The sequence below is a fragment of the Ursus maritimus genome, unplaced genomic scaffold, assembly GCF_017311325.1.
Source record: "Ursus maritimus isolate PB19 unplaced genomic scaffold, ASM1731132v1 scaffold_5, whole genome shotgun sequence".
In the NCBI taxonomy this organism is placed as follows: domain Eukaryota; kingdom Metazoa; phylum Chordata; class Mammalia; order Carnivora; family Ursidae; genus Ursus; species Ursus maritimus.
Window position 1 is genome coordinate 48,881,433 of NW_024426663.1, and position 20,456 is coordinate 48,901,888.

At 42.6% G+C, this 20,456-nt stretch overlaps 1 protein-coding gene across 1 annotated transcript; it reads left to right on the forward strand.

The window, feature by feature from the left end:
- Nucleotides 1-6,404: 6,404 nt before the first annotated feature.
- Nucleotides 6,405-19,799, forward strand: GRXCR2 (glutaredoxin and cysteine rich domain containing 2). Its single transcript, XM_008691441.2, has 3 exons — nucleotides 6,405-6,740; nucleotides 12,801-13,028; nucleotides 18,436-19,799. Exons 1-3 carry the CDS (start codon nucleotides 6,405-6,407, stop codon nucleotides 18,616-18,618), a joined length of 747 nt encoding a protein of 248 aa, XP_008689663.2. The 3' UTR covers nucleotides 18,619-19,799.
- Nucleotides 19,800-20,456: the final 657 nt, after the last annotated feature.

The window sequence follows — 20,456 nt, forward strand, 5'->3', positions numbered from 1 at the left end:
TTGGGAACTTAAACCCTTAAAGATATAGTGAGATAAATTAAATGATGGCTATTCACTGCGTATCTAGATCATTCCCAAATAAGATAAAGGACTGAAACATTAATTACTGGACACAAGTTTATTCACTTTTGGCTCCCTGTTAAAGATACTTGAGTCTTTTAGTAAACATGTTTTGCATCACACTAAAAATTTGCCTGAGGAAACATATACTTCTAGAAATTGTGAGAAGGATTTATAAATTTGCAGATGCACAGAGTAGTATGACAGACAATGCAGAATTGCTTACTGCCCACTTTTCACTAGGAATAAAGGATTCTAGGGTTTAAGAATTCTAATTAATACATATAATTAAAACCACTTAGAAATTATAGGGTAAAAGGAAACAGCTGTGTATAAGAAGTAGGTAGGGAAAGTAGAGTGACCGGTTGTTCCAGAATGAGAAAGAGAAAACATAGGTGTCAAAACCTAAATGAAGAGAAAAAGATTTTTTTAGAAGGTTTGTGGAAAAGGAATCTTGGAAAAGGAATTTTGTGCGTGCTCAAGCTGATTAAAATGGGGATGGATTTCTTTAAGTTTTTAAAGAATGAGTTTTGGTATCAAAAGTATAGTGGTATTATTATTATTATTATTATTATTATTATTATTATTATTATTATTATTTTGCCTTTTGGGTAATCAACCTAAAAAGCAAAGAGTTTGTGTTTTGTCAAAATAATGTAATGTTTCTTCACTTTTTTAAAAAAGATTTTATTTATTTGTTTGAGGGAGAGAGAGAGAGACAGAGATAGCATGAGCAAGGAGAAAAGGGAGAAACAGGCTCTGTGCTAAGCAGGGAGCCCAATCCTAGGACCCCGGGATCATGACCTGGGCTGAAGGCAGACGCTCAACCAACTGAGCCACTCAGGTGCCCCTCTTCACTTGTTCTTGTCATATCTTTGATTACTTAAGAAAACCCAGTCAGTTAAGCATCTGCCTTCAGCTCAGGTCATGATACCAGAATCCTGGGATCGAGCCCCACATAAGGCTCCCTGCTCAGCGGGAGAGTCTGCTTCTCCCTCTTCCTCTGCCCCTGCTCCTGTGCTCTCTCTCTAGCTCACTCACTCTCTCAAATAAATAAAATTAAAAAAAAAAAAGAAGAAGAAAAAAGAAAAGAAAATCCTTTCTTTTCAATACTAAAAGAGCTAAGTTTTGTTCACAACTATGTAAACTTCTGTATTAGCCTTTAAAATCTTCTATAGTTAAAATGATAGTTAAGTATTATTTCATAATGATCTGAGATCCTATTTAGTCAGATGTTAACACCTTTTGACGTTTTGACAATTTCCCAAAATCAAATTGTAAATGCAGCCTTTTTGACCTTAGAGTAACTTTGAGATTTCGCAGAGGATCATTAGAAGCTCTCTCATCTTGTTAAAGAGAGATGTTAAACTAATCAGGTTTATCTGGTATGTTAAATTATGAGGGAAGCGTTGTCAAATAAGTGATGATAAGCCTTCTTAGTTTATATGTATATGAATGTCTGTTACTAATATATGTATTCCAGAAATTATTTAAAGTTGCTAGAAATTTGTCAGTATTCTCCTATTGTCCAACTATTAGCCTAAATTATTGTGTGCCACAAATATAATTACATTTCCTTATCAAATGAACTCTCGTCAGATCTATAACCATGGCTATTTGGTTAAAAGTCTTCTTGTCATTTACAGACAATTACTACTTTACTCTGATGCTTTTGCAAAGGTGCTTCATCTTCAGATTCATGGAAAGGACTCTGATAGTTACTCTAGAATACAAGTTTCTGATAACTTTAAGATCATAAAACTGAACTGGGAAAGAATTTCCAGAACTAAAGGAAAAACTGGATTCAAGCAGAACAAAAATTAATAACGTGGAATTGAATGAACTGATGAGGGTGATTGTAATTTTTTTTTTACAACTGTTTCTTTGAAACATTGCTGGTTCCTAAGTTTTATTTTCTTCCAGATTTAAGGAAAGCTTTTTCTCCTTTCTGTAAGCTGTCTATGACTTACGGTAATTTTGTAAAGTATACCTTTGTAAACAGATGAAACATTTACTTTTTCTTCCTGTCTGATCCCTCCAGAATTCAGAAATCTATTGAGTATTCTTATTTTCATGGCAATATGGTTATTTGCATACGTTCAATAGAATCTGTTCTCCTTATAACAGGACACAATTGCAAACTTGGTTATATTATGAAAGCTTTGACTGGAATGTCATGTTTGAGAATATGTATACAATCAAATAAGACCAGACATGGGTACCCTGCTCAGTGGGGAGTTTGCTTGTCCCTCTCTTTCTCCCTCTGCCCTTCCCCCCAACTTGTGCTCTCTCTCTCTTCTCTCAAATGAATAAAATCTTAAAAAAAAAACCAAAAAAACAACAATGAAATATGACCAGACAGTTTGAAGGAGCTAAGATTGACTTCATGCAACCAATAAAAGCCCCTTGGAAAAAACTAGCCTGATACCTTGCTTAAGGGTTCCCTGTAAACTTATCCTCAGGAACCCTGAGGATACCTTCAAAAAGAAGAGTCATGTAGATCTGTCGGTATTCCAAGTGAAGTCTCATGGTGAGTTCTTGGCTTGGTTTCTTAGTCTGGAGAGGCTTTTAACAGTCCGGTATAAGATTCATTATGAAAAGGCCCAGCAAAGAAGATTTAAAAGGAACCTGTATGGTCGATCACTTGCTGCATTTATGTAAATAATCAGGCCACATCTAATGAGACTAGACTTATTTTGCAAACAAATTAGTCTTACTGTGATGATCTTTGATAGAGACGAGGGTGATTGTAGAGGAAATAATTGTGTTTTGGGGACATTATACACAACCTTGTAGACATCAAATTCCAGTCCTGTTTATTGTCTTTGAGGTTTTGTTATGTACTTATAAGTGAAGTGGATCTTGAATTCTTGTGCCTACAACTCTCCATACTAAAGTTTCCAATTTTCTCTGATCCTGCTGATTTGGAATCACTAAGAAAAAAGACTGCCTTGAGCTGCTCCTTGGAAGAGACCATACCAGGTCCTCCTCGCTGCCGTACATAAGTCACACATTAGGAACTTGAATCTTGGAGCCCCCTCTCCCAGTTGAAAAGACTTCATACTCTTGGAGTTGCACATCAGCTAGAGATATGAAATGAAAACTGACTAGGGAGGTTACTCCTCAGAAACAGATGGCATCTTGAGTGGACAGCTCTCCCAAGTTCACAGATCAAGATCTTCATCTCCAGCACGAAAACTGTTCTTTTTTGCCCTTTTGCTACTTGCTTTTTCTCTGTTAATGCACCAGAGGATAGCGCTCCCTTATTCTGGCGACTCTCACCGAATGTACCAATAAGGCCGTAGCTGCACAGTTAAAAGTCCCTTGACTGTCCTGCTAGGTGGTTTTACAGAATAGAACTGCTTTAGATTACTTACTGGCTGAACAAAGAGGGGTCTGTGCCATAGCAAATAACTCCTGCTATACCTGAATCGATGCTTCTGGTATTGTAGCAAATACAAGAAATGAATGCATATGCTGCTTGGCTAGAATAGGTTGATGCCCTTTTAAGTACATTAAAAAAAATTTTTTTTGATACCAGCTGGTATGGTTCATGGGTCCCGTGGCTGATGAGTATACTTAAGCCTCTTGGTGTTACCCTCCTAAGAGTTACCATTGTCATCTCCCTTGTGTGGTCTCACTGCCCTTGGAGAACAGAAACAAGATGAACAATGAGAGGAAAACAAAGACAATTCTTCCATGGAGCTGATGTCATTCCCTAGGAGTTTCATAATGAGACAAGAGCAACTTAGTATTGATGGTGACTGAGAATCACATTAGTGCCAGGCGTTGAGTTAATGTCTTGTTGTATGAGAGGATGACCAAAATGGGGGAATTGTTAAGTTAATTAAACAAGGAGGGGATTAAACTGATGTGGTTCTAATGCTGTGGCAGCCTGTGTAAGCCATATAACCCAAAATCTAACCCCATACGTGCCTGATGGTTATGAAATCAAAACACTGAGGGCAGCTAGTCACTAATAGTCAATCAATAATTTCCTGACTTTGTCTCTGCCTTTCCCTATAAAAGCCTCTCTCCCTGTGCTCCTGTTGGTGGAGTACTCCTAACCACTTCTAGTTTGGTGCTGCTTGATTCAAATCCATTTTTTTTCTCAATTACTACAAGATGATGACATTCATTCTGTCCACTGGAGTAAATGAAAGGCTAATGTCATCAGGGATGGCCACCTAGAAGCCTAGGCCTACCTGGCTGTCCTGACGGCTGAGGGAGCCATGTATCAGCCTCCTGTAATGGATTCATGGTACATCAGGGTCAGCTCTGACCCTGGGAATCCTAGAAGAATGTATATTCTGATGTTACGATGAGCATATCTTTCTTTTTTAAAAATGTGTTGTGTGTGTGTGTAACCTATTCCTTTACGTTGATTATGCAGGACCTTATAATTGTGAATTCCCCTCCTTAGTAGAAATACAAATGTTTTTCTTGACCACTTTCTGATCCTGCCTGTTCTCCATAAAATATGCCCAACTCGTATTTCAAGTTTGATTTATTTGATTTTTCTTACCTGGAGTCATTCATTCAACAGTTATTAACTGAGTTCTTTTATGTACCAGGTACTTTGATAAACACGGGGGATAGAGAAATGGTAAAGGCAGTTTCTGAGTCTGAAGTGTTTACAGTTTAGCGCAGGGAAACCCCAGAATGGTCAGAGAAAGCAAGAAGCGCTTAATGGTGCTTGGTCCAAAGTTCCATGGCCTTTGACTTGGGGCAAGTGGGAAGACTTCCCAGAAGAGTGACATTTGAGGCGTAGCTTGAAGGAGGAGTGAAGGCTTGGCATTTCAGTCATGAAACAGAACCCTGGATAAGAGACAGAAACCTGTGATTCTAAGAAATAGGTGAGCTTGTCAGTGTGCCTGGAACACCAATTTCTGGCAGCACCTTGAAGAGTGACAGAGATTAAGGGTGGAAATGAAGGTACAGTTAGGTTTTGGGGATTTCGCCTGCTGCACAGAAAGGCTAGGACTTTTTATGTAGGAAACTAACATCTGCAGACAGTTTTTTAAAACATGGCTCTGGCATCAATGTGGAGAATGGTTGGGCAAAGAGGTCATTAGGAGATTGTTGCAATCTTGAAAACAGAAATGATGAGGGCTTCACCTAGGGTCAGGGTGCTGCGGGTGGATGAGAAAATGCAGTGGTGATAGAATCCATGGCAATGGCTGCAAGAACACAAGACAGGTCAATCTGGGCCACTGAGCAAGTGATGAAATCATTAACAAAAACAAGGAGAAAGGCTCAACCCCCACCATTTCAGCTCTTCAAATCCTCCTTTTAGACATAACTCAGGGGCCCACTCCTTCACAAGCCTTCTTGCATCCTTGTTTCCTTAGGGACCACTCTCTTCCCAGAATAGGTATTCTGGGAGTCAGCTGTGGATGGTTTGCTAATAGCAGGAGGCTGTTAACTTCATGTGTGTTTCGTGTGTTTCCTGAACTAGACTGCAGGCCTGCCATTCACAAGCCCCACGTCTCATACTTCCCTGATATTCATCCCACGACCAGTGCACAGTGTCAGGCACTTACTGAGTATTGTCTATGATGGGCAGCGGGGCCTAGTGTGGGGCTTGCAAATGAAATCTTAAATATAAAGTAGATAGGAAATGTAGCCTCTCTGATTCATACAGGGACGAAGACCTGGAATCCAGGATCCGCGGTTCCCTTCTGTCTAGGGCTCCATGGAACACAGTTTGAAAACTTTTGGCTTAGTGGACTGGCCGTGGGTTTGGGGGTCAGAACTGAGTTCTAATCCCTGCTCTGTCTTTTACCTAGCTGCAACAGAATAGACAAATGGGGAAACTGCTCTGAGCCTCGCTTTCTCCCCTGTAAAACAGGGATAATTATACTTCCAGTGCAGACTTATTGTGAGGACCAGGTAAGGCAATGCATGCAAAAATCCGTGGCGCCTGTTAAGTGCTCACTAGGTCATAGCTGTTGGTAAGAAGAAGAAGAACACATTTGCTAGCTGATGTAGTAACGGAGCCTTATCGAATTGGTACTTGTTCGGTCTAAATAAATCTACTCTTGCTCGAGTTAGGAAAAGCCAGGGTTGGGTTGAAGTTACGGGGGAGTTTGGGATTCAGAGGGGACCCAGTCTTGTCTTACGCTGCGCTCCATCCACCCCACGAACCCACAATCGCCTACCTTTGCATGAGGGTCTATCAATAGTTAATGTGTGGGTGTCAGTTGCTGTAAACTGAGCTTACCCCAGCACCAACTTGAATTAATTATATGCAAGAGGAGAGAAAATAAAATGCCTTTTCCTCAGAGCCCCAAATTTTACTGGCTACACTGACGCCTGGAAACCACAGGGTGAAATTCCTACGGATGGAGGACCCCGAGAAGAAGCAGAGCCAGAAGAGTGACGGCAAACCACGGAAAGTACGCTTTAAAATCTCTTCCTCCTACAGTGGCAGAGTGTTGAAGCAGGTCTTTGAGGACGGGCAGGAATTAGAGTCGCCAAAGGAGGAATACCCTCACAGCTTTCTCCAGGAGTCCCTTGAACCAGTGGATGGTGTTTACGGGTCTGGGGAAGCCCCCAAGCCCCAACCATACTCCCCTAAGCTGACTGCTCAAAGGATCAGCGTGTTTAGAGAAGGCAATGCCTACACTTTGGCGGGCAGCCAGCCTTTCTTCAATGATTACAAGGCGAATGACCATAAGGTTGGTATTGCACATGGTGTATAAACTTTAAGGACTAAAATGTATATAGGAAAACACGTAACTGACTCAAATTTGTATCTTGCTCATGCTCCAGTACCAACCAGAGCTGTAGGTGCACTAAATGGGAAACTGCTATTGGAATAATATTTCTGGGACAAACGTAACATGCTCGCTGACTCCTTATTGGAAAGTGCAATAAGCATGTATAGAATTCAGTTCCATCCAGGATAGTGAATTGTAATTGGGTCAGTGGCGGGGTTATCTTGGGAAGTAATTTAAATAGAGATGCAGTGGTTTTCAGCTTGCCAGACCTCCGTTCTAGAAAATGATGCGACAACTGGTTGTTCTGTTTCTTGAAAGAGCTGAGTGTTTGAAGGTGCTCATTTCACTCTGCCAGTTATTCAGCTTGTGCTTTATCCATGTCTTGTTTTATTTCCTATCTCCCTCCCGCTGCCTGCTTTTAAAAAATGTTTGTTTCTTTGTTTCTTTATTTTGCCTTTTCATTGCTCATTAGCGTGAACATTGAGTGGTTGGAGTCCTGGGAAGAAATGGCGAAAAGCACGTCAACCCGAGGAAATGTTACTTGGGGAAGAAGTTTGAGCTAATAGTTCAATTGAAACGTGTATTTTATCTGTTAATTTCAGTTCTCTTCCCCAGTACCATGGATAATCAAAAGCCTCAACATGATTTTCTTTTAAGCTAGAAGAACTTGGAAAATATTCATTGATTTCTAAAAATGAAAAGGAGATGTGTATATGTCTGCCACTGGGACCATGCGTGGCTTTTTTCCTTTAATATTAAATACAATTATATAATGTGCCAGGTTATTAATGAAAAGTACACCAGGATATGCTCTCATCTTTAAAGTGTGAAATTCAGATAATTACTCTCTAATCATTTTTATTGTTAGTTTCCTAAGGGAACAGATAATTCATCTATGGCAGACAAATGCGTTGGCCTTTCTGGCATTGGTAAAAGTGTAATTATGGGAGTCCACATTTATCACAGATAATACCAGGTTTCTTTTTGATAATAAAGGGGGCTGGAGTGAACAACCCCTCATGTTAGTGGAGTGGCTTATGCATTATAAAGCAGTTTCACATAGTTTCTCATTGGGTCTTTACCACAGCCTTGAGGAGAAAGGCAAAATACAGTTATTCCCATTTTGCAGATGAGGAAAACTGAGTGTCAAATTGTTAAGGGATCCACCCAGTATTAGAGAGTCATTAGGAGCAAAGTCAGAAAAAGAACCCAGGTCTTCTGATTCCTCCTTCTTTTGGTCGTGTGGAATATTTCTTTTTAGTCTCTAAAATTATTCTTTTTATTCCAATTTATTCTATTCTCACCATTAATGATAATGATAATGTTAACGGTGATAGTTACCTTTTACCGAGTGCTTATTATATCCTAGGTTCTTGGCTATGTCTTGTACTTACAGTATCTCATTTAAACTAAATCTTACTTGTAGGTTTAGACTTTACAAAGTTGTAGTTTATACAGACCTTGTATAAGGCCATGTAGATAATTCGGACCACTTGTCCTTCACAAGTATTGTGTCAAACTTGGCACTTCTGTAAATGTATGATTTGGTAAGGACTTATAAAACTAGATAATTGAGTCTTCATAGCAGCACCACAACATTGGTTTAAACACAGACTCTGGAGACCATATTCAGAGTTTGATTCCGCTTGATCCAGTTATCCTTGTTTTCTTTGTTGCCTGATCCAAATGCTACCTTCCAATGTTAGCCGGCTTCTGGGTAAGAGAGGGGTCAGGATGGATTCCTGCAGCTCTGCCCACTGAAACAGGTTATCAGTGTGGTATTTAAGAAACATAAGGAAACGAGAGCTGGAAAGCCATGATTCTTCAATAGCGAATCCAACTGTAAAATAAACCCTAGTAAACACTGGTTATGAAGCAACACTGGGTAGTAGTTAAGCACAACAATTATAAGTAAAGGCTCTGAATTTGAACAGGTATTTGTACACCAATGTTCATAGCAGCTTTATTCGTAGTTGCTCACAAGTGGAAGCAACCCAAATGTCCATCAGTCGATGAATGGGCAAATAAAGTGTATATACACACAGTCGAATAGTACTCAGCTTTAAAAAGGAAGGCTATTCTGACACATGCTACAACATGGATGAAACTTGAAGACATTATGCTGAGTGAAATAAACCAGTCATAAAAAGATAATTATATGATTCCATCTGTGTGAAGTGCCTAGCATAGATTTATAGAGACAGAAAGTAAAGCAGGGGGGCTTGCCAGGGGCTGGAGGAGGGGAGAAGTGGGAGCTTAATGGGGATACAGTTTTATTTTGAGAAGATGAAGAAGTTCAGGGGATGACTGGTAGTAATGGCTACACAACAGTGTGAACGTACTAATGCCACTGACCTGTACACTTAGAAATGGTTAAAGTGGTAAATTTTATGTACTATGTATTTTACCACAGTAAAAATAATCATTAGAAAAAAAGCAGGGGTAGGGGTGCCTGGGTGGCTCAGTTGTTAAGCATCTGCCTTTGGCTCAGGGCGTGATCCCAGAGTCCTGGGATCGAGCCCCACATCAGGCTCCTCTGCTGGAATCCTGCTTCTTCCTCCCCCACTTCCCCTGCCTGTGTTCCCTCTCTCACTGGCTGTCTCTCTCTCTGTCAAATAAATAAATAAAATCTTAAAAAAAAAAAAAAAGCAGGGGTGGGTGCCTGGGTGGCCCCGCCTGTTAAGCGTCTACCTTTGGCTCAGATCATGATCCCAGGTTCCTGGGATGGAGTTCCTCATTGGGCTCCCTGCTCAGTAGGGAACCTACTTCTCCCTCTCCCTTTGCCCCTCCCCCCTGCTCGTGCTTTCTCTTTCTCTTTCTTTGCTTCTCTGTCTCTCTCAAATAAATAAATAAATAAAACATTTAAAAAAAAAAAAGGCAGGGGCTCTGATGTCTGTTAAACCTGGGCTTGCTGTCCGCTCTACCTTCTTACGGTGGGAGCTTGAGCAGACCGCTTGATCTTGCCTTGCTTCAATGTCGTCCTCTATGAGATGAGACTAATAAAACTATCTACTTACGAAGATTGTTGTGGTGATTAAAAAAAGATTATACATAAGAAATACTTAGCATTGTGCCTGGAACATTGGACATGCTTATAGCAAATACTCCCTTACCATTGTGATAATGACCAGGTTCTCATCAAAGAAATATTGAGTCTTTAAAAAAAATTTTATATGATAGAGAGAGTGGCTATAAACAAATAAATATTTTAAAGAATTGAAACCATTTGAAGTTTATAAGGTTCATTTAAAAAAATGGAAGGGAAGGAGGGGACATGGCATCTACTGAGCGTGTATTTTGTATATATGTCATTTCATCTTCATGGTAATTCTTTGAGAATTTCACAAATTGGAAAAACAGGCCATGAGGTTTGGTAACTTGCAAATCTTGCACAGAAAAATTGACCTCAGGCCTGCCTACCTCCAAAGCCCTTTGCATTTCTGGGACTCAGGAAGGTGTCCCTGCATTTTAAGTAGAAAGGTTTCACTGGTGCCTGAACAGCAGTCTCAGGGCACGTGGCCACTGTTGTCAAAGCATTTATGAAGCTCAGTCACCCAGCTTGCCATTCTGGGCCCGATGGAAGGAATCACAAAAACTCCTGGCTTCATCCTGGCCCTCTGTAATGTAAGAGTGGGTGTTCTTCACGGGCCCTTGGGCGTCACCAGATAATGTGAACTTTAGTTACACCTGGAGGGTTTCCTTAGACACAAGGAAGAACTTGGCTGTCAGGGTGACTGAAACATAAACACACCTTACAGGTGATTTGGGACCCTCCTTCTTTCAAGTGCATTAAAAATAAATGTACTCTTTTGGGTGTCTCAGATATAGACCAGCTTAGAGGCAGGAGGTTGGACCACAGGACCACAGATTTTTTTTTTCCAGTAGATTTAGAGTTTCACCTTGAAAAACCAGTTCTACATTGAAGAAAAGCTTCCTAGTAACTAAACCTCTTTGGCTATTAGTGGAAGTGGAAATGGAACCTTCTAAAAGTGCCATCATCTTCATCTTCTGATGTTCAGAAACTGATAGTCCAGAGTGTGAAATAGGAACCCAGTGTGCATCAAACAAGAGGAAATGGAAGCTGCCACATGATCCTTTGAAGAGAGGGAGAGAACCCAGGGCCAAGTAGGAAGCTCGTGGCTTCATAAATAACGATAGAATACTCTGTGTTTCAAGGAAGGGGATCCCAGTACTGAAGTCCTGTTTAAGCCAGGTCGTGACTGAACGTGTTACGGCCGTCAATAGGAGACTGCGTGATTGTGGCGCCCCAGCAAATTTGGTTTCTACCCTTCTACGAAAGCCAGACGGAGTACTTGGCATGGGCGCATTTAGCTGTGTAGCATGACTGTGCACGCAGTGCAGACGAATTTTAATAGCAGCAGCGGTGACAATGCCCACCCCTGCATAGTATCTTTAGCTTTGAAAACCCTGTTTTATATATTCTTCATTGCACCTCCACCCCTAGAAATCGATATAATTAGCCTCAGGGATGAGCATCAAAATCCTTAACCACAGGAACATTGCCCCGTCGGCGCAGAAGCCAGCAGGGCGTTGGGGCAGGGTCCTGAGCCCGGGCTCCTGAGCAGGATGCTCCCCCGACTGAGCCTCCCGGGTGCCCCCAAGTATTCCTGTTTTAATAATGACTTTGTGGTGATGGCCACCAGGTTAATGTCACCCCATTTGCAGATGAGCAAACTGCGGTTCTAAGAGGCCCGATGACTCTCCTGTATGTTACAGTTGGTGAACAGCAGGATTAAGATCGGTGGTGTTTGTTGCTGAGCTGTCCTATCTCTGGCTTCTTAGTTAAGTGATCCCTAAACATTTACTCCTCCGAGCTTCTCTACTGCATTGTAGTATTGCCTAAATTATTCCTCAGCAAATTATCAGTAGTGCATGATAAATCCACAGAAAGGAACATAAGCTAGTAGTAAAGATGCCACAGAAGTATGTTTATTGACATAACAAGATTTACATAATTATACACGTAATAAAATACATTACATATATTGGATCATTACATATGTATAAGATCACTACCATATGTATCTATATATATATGATCATTATACACATAATGATCTTACAGGTTTTTGGGGGGGAAATGCTTGTGAATAGTGCAGTGTAGGTGTAAGAATATGGGCTTTAGGGCGCGTGGGTGGCTCAGTCAGTTAAGCAACTGCCTTCGGCTCAGGTCATGATCCTGGGGTCCTGGGTTCGAGTCCCACATCGAGCTACACCTGCTCTGTGGGGAGCCTGCTTCTTCCTCTCCCTCTCTCTGCCACTCCCCCTGCTTGTGCGCTCTCTCTCTCTCTGTGTGAAATGGATGGATAAAATCTTTAAAAAAAAAAAAAAAAGAATATGAGCTGTAGAGTTAGACAGACTGCGGTTTGAATCCCAGCCACAGACCCTGACCAACCGTAGCCTTGAGAGGCTTTTAGCCCCCCTGTGACTCAGTCTCCTCATCTGTAAAATGTAGACATCACAGCATCCACCTCAAGGGATGTCTGAGGGGAAAGTGAGGTCATGTTTGTAAAACGCTTAGCATGATGTCTGACACAAAAGAAATGCTACCCACTATAATAAAATAATGATCATAATTCAGTAAATTTTATCTACTGTTATTATTTATGCATAAAAATTTTGGAGAGCTATTGATTTTTTTCGGCCTTCTTCTGTGTTTCTAAAACACCGGCTGTGCCCAGTCTGCATCAGCTACTATGGTGTGTGCCGTGGGAAGAGGAGCTCTGGCCCCCGCCCTGCAGAGCCTTACGGTCCAGTTACAGGATTCGTTCAGCTCTGGTTGGTTACCATCAACAGGGAGAAGGAGGCTGGGTTTCAGGGTTTTCCGAGAGAGTGAGCAAACCGGGGAGCGAACTGTAGCTTTGGGGTCTGTTGGAATCCGAAGTGCTAGCCGGTTTCAAGTTCTTCTCCACCATTTCCTGGGATGTTGAGCAGGTTCTGCGGCCCGGTGTTTGGTGATGGCTGGTAAATCGCCATGCTCATTCTCCATTTCTCTAGTCCCCACCTATTATAGATTTTGGCAAGATCATCATCTACACAAATAACTTGAAAATCATTCGAACCCCAATGGACAAGAGAGACTTCATGAAGAAAATTCTCCAGAAGGAAGAGGAGGCCGAGGAAGAGTCTCTGATGAGCAAAGAAGAAATCTATGGAGATCGTGACCAGAACGACGGGCATTTGCCAGACGCGGAAAGCCCATTCCCCCATAACCAGTACCCACAGGTGTGTCAGAATGGGTCATTGTCCTCCTTGGAGCTGGCCCTACAGCAGCGGTCTCCAAATGGTTTTGACTGTGCACGACTTAAGTGAAAATTTGAATATAAATACTCTTAACTGTTGGAGATGTTAAGGAATTTTGAGTTGATTATATTTTAATGGCATGTGATTAGCAATAATAGTTATGCCTGTGTTTCAGATATGCGTAATTTTAATTGTTTTTGGTGACTTCTTCTGAGATCTGATTAGGTGTTTATTGTTTTCACTCTGCACTGTGGCATAGAACAGCCTGTTCCAGAGATGGAAAAATCAGCTCTGTTCTTTCTCCTATGGGTTTGCTTGCGCTTCTGTTATTGGACTTATCCTCAATCCAGTTTCCTTAAAGAGTCTTATCAAGCCTTGTGTCTGGGTTTTGTAGAGATCAGGTAAAACTCAGCACTATTCTCCATGCACCCGCTGGGCCAGGGACGAGTGAACTCCGGTATGCTGCAGGATGCTCAGAGTGAATGAATGAGCTGGGAAACCACTGTCACCCTCCACGCAGTGAGGTCACTTTCCATCATGCTTACTCCAGGGTCCCTTGGGCACTATATTTGCTGACTGCCTGGCCTAGCGAAGGGGCCAGGAGCAACTAATTTATTAAAAATTAGCCTAACAGTTTCTTTTGAAAATATGATTGAAGCTGAATTTCTTGCCTTTTTAAGATAAAAAGTAAATAGAAATACTTAGAATGATTTTCTGCCCACAGCTCTCAGAGGTGCGGACTCCTCACCTTGGAAACCGTTGCTCAGACATGCTCAGATGAAGGCGTGGAGTGATGATATTCATTAGTTCACAGTGTGGGATTGACGGTGGGAAAAGCAATTTTGATGGATTTAAGCTAAGAGGTTAAAAGCTTGGATAGCAGCAGAAATGAATTTTCTCTCTCTTTAGTTGCCATCTCTTGGGAGTTGCAGCTTTACTGTAGGACTCACTCTCACCTCCTCTGGGTTGGTGTGACAAAATGGGCCAGGGACTTCCTCACCCTGAGAGATGTCCCCACCCTGGTAGGGTTTAGAGGACAGGAACAGGAAGGTCATGACCAGACTCTAGCAAAAGACTCTTATTAAAGTTCTGCTCGCAAGGACTCATATCTCTTTCCAACCTGATCTCACACTGGATAAGATATCTTTGAAATGCAAATATGATCATGTCACCCCTTCATCACTCTTTTCCCCCACCACAAACTTCAGTAACCTCTCATGGCTTAGAATAAAACAGTAAATAGCCTGGCCACTGTTCGCCTCTTTAGCCTCCTCTTACACATCTCTCCTCATTCTCTGTCCCAGACACACTGCCCATCTAGCTACCACTCATATGTTCTTTGCCCTTTCCTGCCAGAGGCAACTTCCCCGTGCCTGTAATGTTCCCAGATTCCCCACTGCCTTGTCCTTAGCACCCGAAATCTCAATGGAGGCATCACGTCTTCAGAGGGGCCTCCCCTCACTTCTAGGAGGATGAAATACGTAAGGATGGACCCCTCAGAGCACCTCACTCCCTCCTCATTTGCAATCTTAACATTTCCCTGTGTAAATCTTTAGTTAATGTTTACTGTCACCCACTAGAATTTTTCTCCATGAGGGCAGGAGCCGTATTTATGTTGGGTGTAACCTAGTAGTTCCCGTGTCAAAAATACATAAATAAAAATAAATAAAAATAGAGCCTGGCACAGAGTAGGTGTGCAGTAAATATTAGTTAAATGTTCGTGGAAAGAGTATTGGAATTTGGGATCACAGAGCCTGCTGGTAGGAACTCTCTTGCCTCTGCCTTCTCTTGCCTTTTACATAGCAATGTTCAGATCCTAGCAGAGCAGCAGGAGGACTACTAAACGTTGTGATCCGAAGCATTACCTTCCCACTTTAAAATTCATTAATTCTATTCTTTTTCATACCATTTGGTAATTTGTAGGCGCATATATTTTCAGAAGAGAGCCAGACATGATAAAAGGCAGCTCATGCTGCAGGCCTGAATAAAAAAAAGCAGCCACACAGGCCTGACATGACAATTATCTTTAAATTCAATTTGAAGAGATCCACGTGTTTTCGCTCTACTACCATAAACTAGGACAGAGGTGTGCAGCAGAAAGTTGCCGTGAAAGGTTATACTTCACTTGCCTGTCTTTTCAACTCTGTTTTCAATTGCTATTTGTTTGCCAAATCCCTCGTGCAGTAAATGCCCAGACAGGTTTTATTCTGAAAAAGAGGGTCAGAGAACATCAAGGGACCCCCTTCTGACCAGGAGACTCTTTGCTGTGTGAGATGGAACAGGAAGCAGTGGGAACCTTGATGAAGGAGCAGGCCGAGGCTAAAAGCCAGACCATGCTGACCCTCTGTATTAACTATAAAAGAAAAGGAGAGGAATAATTGAATTGAGCCACAGCGAAATACGGAAGGGGAAGAATCTGGTTGTATGTTCTGTGGATCTGAGACCATAAGTCATCTGGGTTTCTTTATGCTTTATAAAGATCTTGCGTTTGAAATAATAGTAAGAATGATAATAAGAGCTGCCATTTATTGAGGGCCCGTGATCGCTGGGCACCATGCCCAGTGCTTTCCATGTGTTAGTCTCTTTCATTCTCACAAGGACTCTCCGAGGGCGGTTTTGTTAGCCGTCTTCTTCTGTAGCTGGGGAAACCAAGGCACAGAGAAGTTAAGTAACTTGCCAGAGGCCATCAGAGCCAGTGGTCAAACTGTGGTCCCCCGGGCCACCGATCTTACAATCTTGCCCCGTCTGCCGAGCAGCCTCCAGCTGGGTGCTTGTTGGTGACTTCAGGGCTACCCAAGCCTTTGAGTCTGCAATGAAAGCTGAGGCCTCTTTCTGTGCTCATGGAGCTAGCAAGAGGTGGTTTGGGTAGGTCTGTCGGTTCTAGAACCTCAGCTGTGCTGTATAACTACGTTCTAAGTCCTCTCACCGAATATTTTCTGAGAAGAATTTAAAAATGCTGAGAATGGAAGACAGAAGCTCGTGTCTCGCACGCTGTGTGCAGAGCAGAGGCTCGGTACACTTGATTTACTGAATCACTGAATGGTTCCGTGAGCATGCTGAGGGCAAAGGGTTGAAGGAGGGCAGTAAATGACCCGGGGTAAGAGTGGAAACTCCAGGGAAGCCTCTAATACTGCATCGTATAACCCCGTGACATTAGAGAATATGTGATCGATGATTTATTTTTGTTCTCTGCAGCAGGCTCCCCAGGTCATTTCATTAATCTTTTAATATGAACCTGGCATTCTATGCAAATTAATTTTTGGTTGACACATATGGCATTATGGTAGGATTTTACTGTACTTCCTTTGGCAACATTAAAAACTCACTGGGATCCAGTCAAAACAAAAACATGTGGATTTGGCAGAAAAATGGACCGTGACAATTTGCTTAAAGAATATTTTGGCAAATCCATTTCTTTTGAACGCTTTAAGGGAAGGAAACAAGTTTCTCCATTGTTAATATACTAGACTTCTGGCAGCAATCATTGAAATATTAACAAAAGCATACATAGACATCATTTAGGTTTTTGTCAGTTGGGTAATCACTTTCATTCCTTAAATCTAGAATAAATAAAATTTAATGCCTTCTTAGGCACTTTGTAGCACAATGGAACTATTTTCAGAATTCTGCCTCCCTTTTCAAGATAATTTTTATTCTTAAGTTATAAAAGAGAGCTGTGTTAGCTGGGCGGAGCCACCCAGTGGACTCCAGTCGTCTTGTTAGTTCCTAGAATTTAAGAATTGGAAGGCTTCTCCAGATATTGTTGTTCTGTTTATTCATCCAGCAAACATGTGCACAATAAATATTGTGCCAGGCTCGGCACTTTAAGTCTTGGAAGTGGTGGTGACAGAGACTGGCGCCGAGAGCTTCCTGTGTGGTCAGCAGAAGCTGTGAGAAGATCACAAGACCTGCCGCGCTGGGGGCGGTACAGGCCGGTCAGGCCTCCTGGTCCAGAGGTGTAGGTACTGCTAGGCCGACCTGTGAAACCAAATAGGCCGACCTGTGAAACCAAATAGGAGCCCCACAAGGGCTCCACCTGAGTCTGTGCCAGAACTGGTGGGTGTCGGGACTGGGACTGTGGTTGTGGGCAGAGAAAACTGGATGGATCGGAGAGATGCTGGGCAGGTGCCAAATAGGAGCTGACTAGGTCGGGGAGAAGAGCCCACAAGGGCTCCACCTGAGTCTGTGCCAGAACTGGTGGGTGTCGGGACTGGGACTGTGGTTGTGGGCAGAGAAAACTGGATGGATCGGAGAGATGCTGGGCAGGTGAATAGACAGGACTTGCTGCTGGCTCCCCCTGCCACTGATCTGGTACCCCCCTTATTTCTTGGATGGTTCATGGTCTATGCACAGTCTTTGTGGAGTGCAAAGTCCGCCGGTTTCCTTGAGATGTCTTAGGGAAGACGGGGGCCTTTTCCGCAGGATGGGAGTCGAGGACTAGTAAGTCCAGACTTACTCGCAAGGCTTAGAAGTGAACTAACCTTTATGGAGAACCTGTAACATGGCAGATAATATACTGTGGTCTTTCCACATATTCTCTCATTGACTCTTCAGCTGCCCTGAGCAGCAAGCTTCGCCAGTGCCATTCCGCGGGTGAAGAAAAGCAGAGGTTTAGACAGGTCAAGGGGACTGTCCAAGGTGCATGGTTGCTGTGCCGGGCCTCATCGCAGCTCTCAAAGGAAAGCAAGATAAAGGACTGCAAGAATTGAGAGTTAAGCTTCAGAGGATTGTAACATCGAGTCTTCCATCCCCTCAGTCTGGCACGAAAACAGTCTTTCTTGAATGGCTGCTGTTGGGCAGCTACAAGGAGGGGCTGTGTGCAGAGTCTTGAGGAGCAAGGACGGTGGTGCTCAGTCGCCTGGCATCAGAACCTGCCTCCTCTCTTCCAGGCTGTGTGACCCTTGGCAAATAACTGAACTTCTCGCTCTCTCATTTTCCCATCTGCAGCCAGATTGATAATACTTGCACTATCTCTCTGGGATGTCGTGCGGATTAGATGGATGTGGAGAAAGCTGTTAGAACCACACCTGGCACCCACTAAGCATGCCACAAGCGCTCGCTGTTAGTATTGGGCAGTGAGGGAGAGTAAGCCCTTGTCCTGCTAGAGCATGCAGAAATCGCAGGTCGGATGGTGATACGGGCGACAGGGAACATAAAGGTACAGAATCCAGGGCAGGGGCTGCACCTTAGAGATTCCATCAAGGGAATCCTCTCTGATGACATTTCAGCGAGCATTCTGTGCCTCTGGCTATTCCCTCATCGGCATTTATGGGAAGCATTTTGTACTGTCGTTCCGCCTCCGCCTTTCAGGCAGCCCCATGCTACTTCGACCTGTTTTGGAACCGTGGTCTGGAACTGCCGTCACTAAACCCTGACCTGTCTCTTGCAGGAAGGGGAGCTTCCCGAGGACAACTGTTTTCACTGCCAAGGGTCGGGCAGTGCCACCTGCTCTCTGTGCCACGGCAGCAAGTTCTCCATGCTGGCCAACAGATTTAAGGAGTCCTATCGGGCCCTGCGCTGCCCTGCCTGCAATGAGAATGGCCTGCAGCCTTGCCAGATTTGCAGTCAATAGCCCGTGGCTTTGTACGTCCGCTCTGATCGCATCCTTCCGAAGCTATTTCTAATAAACAGCCCCGTCCTTCTCTTCCCTCTCCCAGCAAGGAAGCCACAGTGGCTGCGACCACTTCCACCACGGGCAAAACTCAATCACTTGATGACATCTTGTAAGGCTAGGAGTATCTCTGTGTGGTTCTAAGTGGCAGAGAAATTTTTGTGTTAGAGTCTGCTTTGAAACGGGTTATAAAATTATCCTTCCAGGAACGTGTGCATGGATCTTACTTGACTTAGCTCAGTTTTTTCCTTGGACTAGTGAGCAAATAAATGTACATTTCAGGCAGCAGGTTGAAGTCATTTTCTGGTTGGGAGTTATTTTGCAAAATTATGCAGTGAGAAAGGAATAAAAAAAGTCAGGTTTCTGATGAACTGAATTCCTGTAGCTTATAATGCATTTGAAATCATTATTGGTCAGATTGAATTTTTAATTAAGCAGAAGAGGAAAGGGATGCCCGATGCGGAATGTACTAGCAGGCCACTGAAAACAAAACAATGTGTACGTGCTTCATGCTGAAGATAGGCAAGCTGAGAAGGTCTTTCTTTCAAAGCCCTGGGTCTCTCCTGTGTGATGTGCTTGGGTAGTATTCATGCAGGCAATGAGCAATGCTACTTCTTAAGACCAGATGAGATAAGACATTTCTGTGTGCCTCTAAACTGCTGGGGTTATGAGCCAAGTCAAAGCTATTTGTGATAAATTTGGTGCTTAAGTATGTGTGTGTGATATGACTTCTTCCAGCCCCTGAATTATTAGCAAATAAATAAATGTATTTTAAATCTAAGATATAGCCACAATCTCTTCAAAAATGATTGGATATTTTATAGTTATCTGTTGGAACCCTCTAAAAGAAAAACTAACCAAGGCAGATTTTTAAGAATTATCTTTCTACCATCTGTGAATACACATGCTAAAGGTAATTCTTTCCTCTTAAAGTTGGTTATAAAGCTAGAAAAATTCTTTTGTTAATGAATTTTTGTAGCTCTAACACCCACTCCCCTTACCACTTGAGAATAACACTGTAAAGTCTGTTACCTATTGAGACACATGGCTTTTCTATGATAGTTTTGATTTTCATAACTTAATTTTTTTCAAGATTTGTTTGTTACCCTCTAATATTCAGATGTTAAAATAATTCAACAGTGGAATGCTTTTCAGGAAATATGAACAGCTCTAATAAAAAGATTAAAATATTTTTGGAAGCCATGATAAATTTTGCCCGTTCTCTCTTAGCCAGAACGATAGAACTATTGCTCGCCGATCTTCTTTGCTTCTACACTTAACTGTTCCTTGACTTGGTGTGTGTTTTCTCACAGCTTTTGACTTTTCTGTTTCTCCAGAGTACCAGAGGGAGGAATGATAACAGGAGACCTCTAAGTGTATCCTCTTTTTTGACGGGAACATTCGACAATAAATATTTTGAGCCCCACATGCTTGATGTGCCCTGTTGCCCCGATGGGCACCATCCCCTTGGTGGTGCGTGGGGCTTACAGTTTCAGTGGAGGAGACAGATGTACGAACAGATAATTACAGCATAGTGTGACAAGTTCTGGGACGGGGGAATCACAAGGAGCGTTTGCAGCACATAGAAGGGACATCTTACACAGCCTGAGTGGGGTTCAAAGGGCTTCCCAGAGGAAGAAGTGTAAGCAGTGTTGGCTTCTTTTCCTCCCTTCATGCTTTTCAGAGACTTTAATCCTTTCCATCCCATAATAAATACATCCACTAATGATTACATCTGTTTATTCAGACAACAGGTATTCATTGAGCCCTGGGGATATATTAGTAGACAAAACAGACAA

Bases quoted from the DNA above. Each gene is read 5' to 3' on its own strand.
- GRXCR2 (XM_008691441.2), top strand. From the start codon at position 6,405: ATGGAGGACCCCGAGAAGAAGCAGAGCCAGAAGAGTGACGGCAAACCA. The intron at 6,741-12,800 runs GTTGGTATTGCA...CCATTTCTCTAG, and splicing joins ACAAGGCGAATGACCATAAG to TCCCCACCTATTATAGATTT. The intron at 13,029-18,435 runs GTGTGTCAGAAT...TGTCTCTTGCAG, and splicing joins CCCATAACCAGTACCCACAG to GAAGGGGAGCTTCCCGAGGA.